Source organism: Pteropus alecto, unplaced genomic scaffold, assembly GCF_000325575.1.
Source record: "Pteropus alecto unplaced genomic scaffold, ASM32557v1 scaffold113, whole genome shotgun sequence".
Lineage (NCBI taxonomy): Eukaryota > Metazoa > Chordata > Mammalia > Chiroptera > Pteropodidae > Pteropus > Pteropus alecto.
Genome location: NW_006433949.1, coordinates 772,976 through 783,206, shown reverse-complemented (window position 1 = coordinate 783,206; position 10,231 = coordinate 772,976). Strand labels below are relative to the sequence as shown.

The following is a 10,231-nucleotide window of genomic DNA, read 5'->3' as shown; positions in this document are numbered from 1 at the left end:
ACAGAAACTTTATATTCATTAAACACTAACTCCCCCTTCCTTCCTTCTGCTGGCAACGGCCATTCTACTCTCTGTGTCTCTGATTTTGACTGCTCCGGATAGGTTATATAAGTGGAATTTTACAGTATTTGTTTTTTAATGACTGGCTATTTTTCACTTGGCATAATGTCTGCAAGGTTCATCCACGTCATAACATGTGTCAGGGTTTCCTTCCTACTTAAGGCTGAGTAATAGTCCCTGTATGTACGCATCACGTTCTGTTTATCCATTCATCTGTCGATGGACACTCGGGTTGCTTCCACTTCTTGGCTACTGGGAATAGGGCCGTGACGAATGTGGGTGTGGAGGGTGTGCTTTGCAGGACAGTGGTGTTAGGGTGGGGACAGGTGGGTTTGGTGGCTGTAGCACCCGGAGGAGACCGGTCCTGATTCCCAGGGAGAAGTTTGTGGGATGAAGAAGGATGTTTGGTACCCAGCTCAGCTGGGAGGTATTTTCTCAAGTGATAAGACATCTGGAGGCAGGCGGGTGCTATTTATGGCGGCCGTTCGCCACGTCTTGGAGGACCCGTGCTTGGACTTCTGTACTGCCATACTTAGTGTGTTGGCTTTGGGGCCTCATGCTTGTCCCTTATCCCTGCTCAGTGACCCTTGCAGATACAGACCTGATAGAGTGTGCGAGGCAAAATAAGAGAGACCACGGTGGTGGTGGCCAACCAAGGCTGTTGTCCCTTTCGTCAGGAAAACAAAAGCTTTCCGAGGCTCCCAGTAGGCTTCCTCTCCACTGGTCAGTATGGAGGCTGGGAAGCATCTCAATGTTTTAGCAGTGAGAAAGCAAGACAGGCAAAGGAATTGAGAACGGCGGCTGGGTCAGTCAGCGACAGTGTCTGCCTCAGCTACAAGAGTCCCATTGTCACCTTGGCTCCTCCCACCCCCATCTCTTCTCTCTTCTGTACGTCCACGTGGACGCTCCTAGATTTTCAGCTACTGCTTAGCGCCCTCCAGTTCTCAGCTGTTGCTGGGGCCAGTTTCGTGGGCCCCTCGTTCAGAAGTGTACTTGGTTTTAATGCTCCAACGTCACAGTCTTGAAATTCTTAATGGTTTTGAACAAGGAGTCTCGTATTTTCTTTTCACGCTGGTCTATGTAAATGATGGAGCTGGCCCTGTCAACTGCTGATAGTGTTAAGGTGGCTGTTCTATGAGTCCAGGGTACCTTTACTTTTCCATATATTTATGATCTTGGAGAAGCAAAGGCCTCAAGCTATAAAGGCTCTCACCCCATATATTTATGATCTTGGAGAAGCAAAGGCCTCAGGCTATAATGAACTGACCCTTATGAAATTTGTGTGCATGCAAACATCCCTCTAGGCTTAGCACTCAGATGCGTGTGCGCGTGTGTGTGTGTGTGTGTGCGCGTGCGTGCGCATGTGCGCACGTGTGCACGCACACACACAGGTTTTGGTGTTTCTAAGTAAAGGATACAATTGTATTGGAAAAGGAAAGAAGACCGCATTTTGTCCGTTTTGAGAGTTGGTAATTAATTGGAACATAATGTAAGACGAGGCAAATATCGTGTAAAATAAGTTTATTTTCGATAGCTCCACAATCAAGCCTCGTTTATGTTGACGATTTTGGTTCTTGTTTTAAGTGGATTCATTGAAGTGGTTTTTTTCTCAGTGCCACTTATTAATTTTTATTTTTTTATTGCGGTGCTCTATATATAACATAATATTTGCCATTTTAACCATTTTATAGTGTACAGTTACTAGTCTTAATGACATTCACAATGCTGGGTAACTGTCACGTCTACCTCCAAAACTTTTTCATCATCCCAGATATAAACTCTGAACCCGTTAAGCAATAATTCTCCATGATTTCTTCCCCCAGCCCCCGGTAATCTCTCATCTACTCTCTGTCTCTGAATTTGCCTATTCTAAATGTATCATGTAAGTGAAATACTATAATATTTCTCCTTGTGTGTCCGGCTTCTTTTACTTAGCATACTTTTCCAAGGTTCATCCATGAATATAACTTCAGTCCTTTTATAGTTGAATTATTTCCCATTGTGTGGATATTACAATTTGTTTATCCACATTCATCTGTTAGTGGACACTTAGGTCATTTCCACCTTTTGGCTACTGTGAATAATGCTGCCGTGAACATTTCTGTACAGGCATCTGTTCCAGTGCCCGTTTTCCATTCTTTGGGGTACATACCTAGGATTGGGATTGCTGGGTCATATGGAAATCCTATGTGTAATTTTTGGGGGAATTGCCAGACCGTTTCCATAGGAGCCACACCATTTTATGATCTCACCAGCAATGTACAAGGGTTCTAGTTTCTTCACATCCTCTCCGACACTTATTTTCCTTTTTTAAAAAAATTATAGCCATCCAAATAGGTGTGATGTGGCATCTCGTTGTGGTTTTTATTTACGTTTTTAATTTGTATTTTTCAATTAGAGTTGACATTCGATATTATTTTATATTAGTTCGAGTTGCATTTTTCTAATGACTAATGATGTTGAGCGTTTTTTCATGTCCATATGGGCCATTAGTGTATCTTCTTTGGAGAAATATCTATTTGAGTCCTTTGCTTATTTTAAATTGGGTTTTTGGTTTTTTGTTGTTGATCGTTGGAGTCCTTTCTATTTTCTGGACTTTAAACCCTTATCATATTTGCAAACATTGTCTCCCATTCTGTGGGCTGTCTTTTCACACTCTTGATAGTGTCCTTTGATTCGAAAAGATTTTTAATCTTGATGAAGTCCAATTTATCTTTTTTTTTTCTTTTGTTGCTTATGCTTTTGGTGTCATATTTAAGATACCAATGCTAAATACAAGATTGCGAAGATTTTCCTGTATGTTTTCTTCTAAGTTTTATAGTTTTAGCTCTTAAAATTTGGGTCTTTGATCAATTTTGAGTTAATTTTTGTATACGGTATAAGGTAAGGGTCCAACTTCATTCTTTGCCTATGGATATATAATTTTCTCAGCATTTGTTGAAGAGACCATGTTTTTCTTCCCTTTGAATAATCTTGGCATCCTTGTTGAAAATCAATTGACCGTTGAAGTGAGGTTTTATTTCTGGGCTCTCAAGTCTATTCTATTGGTCTATATGTCCACACTTATGCAGATACCACAGCGTTTTGATCACTACAGCTTTGTACCAAGTTTTGAAATAGGGGAATGTGAGTCCTCCAGCTCGGTTCCTCTTTTTAAAGGCCACTTTGACTATTCTTGGTCTCTTGAAATTCCATATGAATTTTAAGATGAGTTTTTCCATTTCTGTAAAAAATATCATTGGGATTTTGACAGAAATTGCATTGACTCTGTGTATCGCTTTGGGTAGTATTGTCATCTTCGTCTTAACTTTCTCATGAACAGCGTTCCATTTATTTTTGAGGATCTCCTGCATTAACATTTCAATAGGGGATTTTTAAAAGTGGGAATGCCTACAGAACTCAAAGACTTGAATCCCTAATGATCCAATTTGAGGTCAATGAAAAAGACCTGTTTTTGGAATAGATCGCATAGAATGATTTCAGAAACACTACAGTGGATTAATTCAGTGCGTCTGTCCAGTGTCCCCTAGGCTTGTGGGAAGCTGAATTAAAAGAAAACAAAGTTGTTTTAGAGCCCCTGGCCGCCTTCGCGTCCTTTGCTCCTAGTGAGTAGGTAATATACGTTACGTGGAACTAACAGATTGTGGAATGATGCCTCTTGCGTGGATCACGATTCAAAAGGAGCCGCCTCCCCTAATCACATTACAGCGGTTTTAAGCATCCTTCACCATTTTCTAGGTCTCGCCTGCTCCTGCTCAGGCTAATGTCATTCTCCCCGTTACCACGCGATGGCAGCAAAGAGCGAAGCTGCGAAGAGCAGAGTGCAGACCGGGCACGAAGAGGAGAAGGAGGGAGATGCCGGGAGGAGGAGGAACGAGAAGGGAGGACGCGGGCGTGAGGGGGACCGGCGTCGCCCTGTGGAGATGGCGCTCCTGGAGTCTCGCCCTTGGAGCGCCTGGGATCCTGCCTGAGTGTGAGCCCACCAGATGCAAGCGGGATTTTACATGAAAGTGTTAGAAAAGCAGCATTTTCCTTTCACAGTGGGAATGGAGGAAGCAAGGGGTGTGGACTGCCTTTCCTGGACACAGGCTGGGCGGGCGTGGAGCCACTGTGGTCCCGCAGTCGGGGATGCCGACTCCCGGCAGGGCCCCGTCCCCGAGGGGCTTACCCGCCCCTGTGGGACAGATGCTGCCAAAACCAATTGCCACAAGTTTAGCAGCTTAAAACAATGCAAGTTCATTGTCTCACGGTTCTGTAGGTCAGAAGCTCAGCAGGCCGGTCTGGTTTCTCTGTTCTGGGTCCCATGAGACCGGAATCAAGGTGTCGGGTGGTCTGCGCTCCTGGCTCGAGGTTCTGGGGACAATCTGCTTGCAAGCCTCACTCAGGGTGTTGGCAGAGTCCACTTGCGTGTGATTGCAAGACTGAGGTCCCTGTTCCCTTGCCGGCTGTCAGCCGGGAGTCGCTCTCAGCTCCTAGAGGCCATCCACATTCCCTGACTCATGGCCCTCTGCCTCTTCAGGTCCCCTCTCCTGCCTCTCCTTCGGCCGAATCTCTCTGGCGTCACGTGTGAAAGGTTCTCTGCTTTTAAAGGCGTGTGTGATTAGATTGGGTTCACCTGGATGATCCAAGCTCACCTTCCCATCACAAGATCCTTAACTCAATCACATCTGCGAAGTCCCTTTTGCACATAAGGCAACATAGTCACAGGTTCTGGGGATTTGGGCGTGGACATCTTTGGTGGGGGCCTGACGCAACCCTTCTTGCTTTCCCAGACCTCCTGTGGGTTAGTGGCATTTTCTCTCCCACTGTCAGAGCTCATGGGAGTCACCTGCTGACTCTCTCATGCTCCCATTATTCCGGCCATCACCATGGCCCGGCCTTGGGGAGGGATCTCTTTTCCAGAACTTTCCCACCAACAACTGAGCCTTTCCCCTTTTCCTGGTGGGGACTCTCTGCTCCGTCAACTCCCTGCTCATGTCCCTCAGAACACAAGTCGTTGTCCTCGCAATTCCCAGCCTGGACCCACGATGAAGGAACAGTGTCCCCGAGGCACACCATCCAAGGGGAGCATGCTAGGCACCACTGGTGCTCAGATGGAATCTTCTTGGTTGAGTTGGGTTTCTAGGACCTTCCCTGTGCTGACTCCTTCCCTCCAGGTCCATGGCCGACTCTGGGTGGGCTTGTGAGTACAAGGGGAGCTTTCTTCACCTTTCTTTATCCCAGGCACAGATGCCACGACATGGAACGGAAGAGTGACAACATTTTAGCTGTCCAGATGTGACCCAACTCGGCTGGAGAAGCCTCAGGTCAGAGCGGCTGAAGCCCTCCAGCGTATGGGCTCCAGATCATCCTTTTATCCACAAATTCTCCCCGTCGGTGGCCTCACTCGTGGTCTGCCCATCAAACTCTTCCCAGATTCCTCCCGGGCCACCGGCCATGTGCCACGTGTAGCTCTGCTTCATCACGTACTTTTTTTTGACGTCAGTGGGGCCCTCGTTGCCAGGGTAACCAGGAATGGACTCTGGGCCTCTGATCTTGACCTTTAAGTCCACTTCGCTGGATTCTCCCTCCGTTCTCGGCTCGTTTTCCTTGGCGGTTGTAAGAAGGCGCACACTTCTACGTTTCTCCTTACTTTGCTGCTCTCTTCCTCGGAAGTCTGTCTGGGGTACATGTTCCCTCTGGAATTTTCTAACTCAATTCCTTTTGTTTATTATTGCCGTTTAAAGAAAAAATTGGCGAAAATACTTAATGGAAGGTGCCGTGTGCCTCACACCAGCAGGCTCACCGTGTCTGGCTGCTTCCGGTAGAGCATTTCCCATCAGCGTTCCATCACACGGTTCATCCACCGATAATCTCTGCCTAAACCGTTTATTACGTCGGAAGTTGCAAAATGGTGGTTTCTCATTTGTCATCCTGTCTACATGTATTAAGGAAAATTCTCCCGTTAACTTTTTCTTCCTTTATCACTTACGGCTGTTTGTTTTTTTCCTGAAATACAGTCTGTATAAGAAAGGCCGGGTTCATAATGTCCTATTCGTTGCTGTGAGTTGCTAATTTCCTGGAAAAAAATAAAAAAACGTTGGTGCCCTCGTTACTTCCAGCGATGGCCACCGACCACATCTTTCTTGGTCACTATAAAGTCTTTCTTCTTTTTGTCCTGAAGGAGCATAGTGTCTAATGAATGCTGAGAAGACATTGCTAAAAAGACTTCTTGCTTTGAGGCACCCGGAGTTGCTCACTGTATTCACACTGGTCTTTGTCTGCTGTATACATGTCACTTAGCACATGGCTGTAAGTTGCCCTTCATTTTTCTTTAAGAGAAACTTAGGGTTAATTAGGTGGGTTCTAGTTCCTCTGGGTACATCATATGCCCTACGAGGAAGGGGCAGCATCTTATAGTTTCCTATCTATGTATCCAGTGCAAGTTTAAATGTCCAGAAGGGTCTGGGACCTAGTTATAGCCTAAGTAGATGTCCATTTACAGTGGTCATTCTTTTATTTTTTAACCTCAAGTCATAGCTATTTTCTTTGTCCTTGTTCTAGATAAGAGTAGTGGAACATTTCAGTGCCAACTCGCTGACACCAACAGGGTGTCCTACAATTCAATTCTGACACTACCTGGAGTTAGTGCACATCCCGCAGGTAAACGGGAAGGTCCCAGCAAGACTGTCCCCAATTTAGATGCCAGTCGCAAGTGGGGTCCCCGGACCACTCGTACTTCTGTCCAACGTGGCTACAAATCCAAGGTCAGTAATTCACTAGAATGACTCGTAGAACTCGGGAAAGCACTACATACTCGCAATCATCATTTTATTATAAAGGACATAGATGAACAACCAGAAGAAGAGGAACACAAGGTCAGGAAGGGTCTTGAGCACTGGAGCTTCTCTCCCTATGGATGGAATATAACAATAAATTGATATATTGGCCAACCAGGAAGCTCCCCAGGCCTGGTTGTCCAGAATTTTAATTGGGGTATCATTACAGAGGCGTGATTGATTAATCCTTGGCCTGGTGCTTGAGCTCAATCTCCAGCCCCCTCTCCTCTTGGGAGTTGGGGGTGGGGCTGAACCTTTCAACCTTCTAATCACATGCGTGGCCTTTCTGGCAATGGCCAAGCCCTCCCTTGAAATCTAAGGGCCCACGCTTCATTAGCATAGACTCAGGGATGGTTAGAAGGGGCTCATTATGAATACAAAAGACACTCATCAGGAAATTCCAAGGGCTTTTGAAGCTCTGTGCCGGGAACTGGGAATAAAGACCAGATATATTCTTTATTATATGATAATCGGTATATGTGACAGGAATCAGACTTTAAGTGGGTATAGAACATTTACACTTTCAAGAATCTTTGAAGCTAAAGCCAGAGGACGGAGCCTTTAGATGGGGCAAGAAGGCGCTCATGGATGGGGGAATAAAGGTAGGCTCTGAAGAAGGCAACGGGACACACATATATCTCAACAGTTAAAATTCAAGCCTTTGGAGAGTCTGAAGGTCTAGGAAGAAGTTGGCTTAGAAGACCTTCCATTCCGCAGAGGCGGGCAGGGTTTTGTGTACAGAGGGAGGTGGGTGAGGTGGAGGATTATGAAAGCAAGACCATTGAGGGATGGGAACCAAGGGGTAGGTCGAGGGCTTCGCTTTCAGAATATGGAGCGATTCCTTATCTGAGACTTGAAGAATGGTCGGTGAAATGTAGAATGGTCGGTGGCAGTATGGTGTGCGTAAAGCTGGACGAGAGCAAATATTTTTAAGAAGGAAAGTCACTTGTGGAGCGCGACTTCTGCAAGGCGAGACTTTACGAGACTTTACGAGACTTTCTGAAGGACACGGCAGTCTTGATTTGAAGAGGGGTCAGAGAAGCAAGGGGAGGAGCGGTGGGGACTTTCGAGGAAAGAACGGGTCTGGGTTACTCTTTGACACAGTGAACTGATTCTTCAAAAGCAATTGCCAGATGACCTCTAGAAGTTTCTTCCATTGTTTTTATTCCAGGAGCCCCCGACTTCTGAATGAGAACATCTCGTTGACGGTAGGATGCATCCTAGCTCCACGACTTCCTGGTATCTGCACTGTCTAGAAAGAAAGAAATATATGTGTGAGAATAATACACATCCTAAGCAGTTAAAATCATTGGTTAAAACAGAAAAGAAAAAGAAAGAAGTCTATCTGAGAGGGTGACTATCACCAGCGATAATTTGGGGGTACCTGTTGATAGTGCAAATCTTGATAACTAAAGCTGACCCCGGAGTGGGGGGTGTTCTTCTAAAGGTGATTTTGCCCCACCCCATAGGACATTTTTAATGGTCACGATTGGGTGGCATCGAGTGGGTAGAGACTTGGGATGCTGCCCGACATCCTACAATGCACAGGACAGCACCCAAAACGAAGATGATCTGGCCCCAAATGTCACTAGTGCTGAGGTCGAGAAGCCCTGCTTTGAAAAAACCTTTCTTGAGAAAGAACCTGGAGGGAGAAGCAAGTGTACCTGGTGGCAGGTACCTTGGTAGGAGAAGAGCTTTGGACAGGTGTGGCAGACACTCGGTGGGGTGACCCAAACCCCACCCACAGTCGGCTTCACACCTCTTTTCGGATCTGCTTTTAAGTAACATGTGACAGTTCTGGGCAATGACATGCGAGAGAATTTGCTGGATGAGGCTTCTGATAAGATAGCCTTGGGAAGGTATCTTCGCCTCTCTGTTCTTCCTGCCTGGACCGTGAACCCACCTCCTGGAGGTGAATTAGCCATTTTCAGTGCCACGAGGACTAGAATCCACTACTAAAGAGGCAGAGCCAGAAAGAGCTGGGGAAATGGATGCCCCAGGGGACATTTGGCCATGTCTGGACACCTTTGTTTGTCACATGGTGGGGTGGTGCTACCGACATCCCATGGGGAGAGACCAGGGATGTTGCTCGACCTCTTACAGCCCAGGACCACAAGGAATGACCCAGCCCTAAAATTTAACAGTGGAGGAACTCTGCTCACAGTGGAGCTGTCACGAGAGTTCTTGACTCCCAGCCGTAGAATTTATGCTAATGGGGAGGAAAGCAGTTGTTTGAGCTCCTGAGTTGGGCTCTCTGTTATCTGTGGCTGAACTCTTTAAGCCTGTCACAGGACAATCTCCAGATGACATTTCCTTTAGATTATTCTTACTGGCACTTTCCACAATCGCACGAGATTTCCAGCCCCGTCCTTGAAGCAGAGAGAGAACAACCATTCTGTAGCTTCTTTAGCCAGAAGATTCCAGCACCAACGGTCCCCTCCACCCACGTCGCCAGTCGGTTCGGCTGGGTCCAAGATGACAGGCCTAAACAAGGGGTTAGAAGGCATGAGAGGCGTGCTTTTCAGAACCAGTGGCCTCAGCAATAAAACCGTATGTCCCCCCATGTCTCAGATGTCAGGAATTCAAGTGTGCGAACATAGCTCCAAGCCATTGCCTAGGGTTAAATTAAATTTGCCAAAAACGTTTGGGAAGCTGTCGCGTGTTCCGCACATGAAGTCATCACACCAACTTCTCCTCCACGCCAGGTCAACTGAAAAAGGATACGTCACCGAACCCACTGTAACGTTGCCGTAAAGCAGACCCCACCCGCGGCAGGCGACCGGGGGCGCGTGCTCTCTCGTTCTTTCCCCCCTATACGTTCTCAATACCCCTTTCTTTTCTCGCTTTCATCGTTTTTGTCCCTGGCTGGTGGCTCTGTGCGGATATACTAAGGTTCCTTCCTATTCCTGAAAGATGATGGTTCTGTGGGATGCAGGTTTGAAAAGGCAGCTAAAATCCGATCGAATAAAACGCCTGCAGGAGAAATCGGCCTCTGAAGGACAGCGTTTTTTCTCAGTGACACACACGGCCAAACAAACACCTCTCGGACCTGCTCACGAATCCACACTTTCCCTTCTGACCTGGAAAGATGAAGGGCGCTGGGGACCTGGAGTCCTTGGTCCTCCCTTCTCTATTCCTTCTGGGTGACTTTTTCTCCTGCCTCCCTGGGCTTTTATCCCTGGGGACTGCGGGAGGTCGTGTTAGCTAGCACCTCCCCGCCTCGGTTTTCACACGAGGATAATGAATCACGGCCCCCAGGGAGGAGAATCCAGGTCACCGAAATAGTGTTGGAGGGAATCAGTTCAAGAAAAGGAGGCGGGACAGGGTTCGGGGCACCTGGGTTTCTGGATCTG

General features: G+C 46.8%; 1 protein-coding gene across 1 annotated transcript in view; it reads right to left on the bottom strand.

Moving 5' to 3' along the window:
- Positions 1-6,853: 6,853 nt before the first annotated feature.
- OAS2 (2'-5'-oligoadenylate synthetase 2) overlaps positions 6,854-10,231 on the bottom strand; it is a 19,534-nt gene continuing 16,156 nt past the window's right edge. Inside the window, 4 exon segments of the mRNA XM_015586777.2 lie at positions 6,854-8,045; positions 8,047-8,130; positions 9,209-9,362; positions 10,215-10,231. The exon segment at positions 10,215-10,231 is cut by the window's right edge and continues 17 nt beyond it. Coding sequence (XP_015442263.2) covers positions 8,019-8,045; positions 8,047-8,130; positions 9,209-9,362; positions 10,215-10,231 — 282 coding nt within the window. The 3' untranslated portion in view covers positions 6,854-8,018.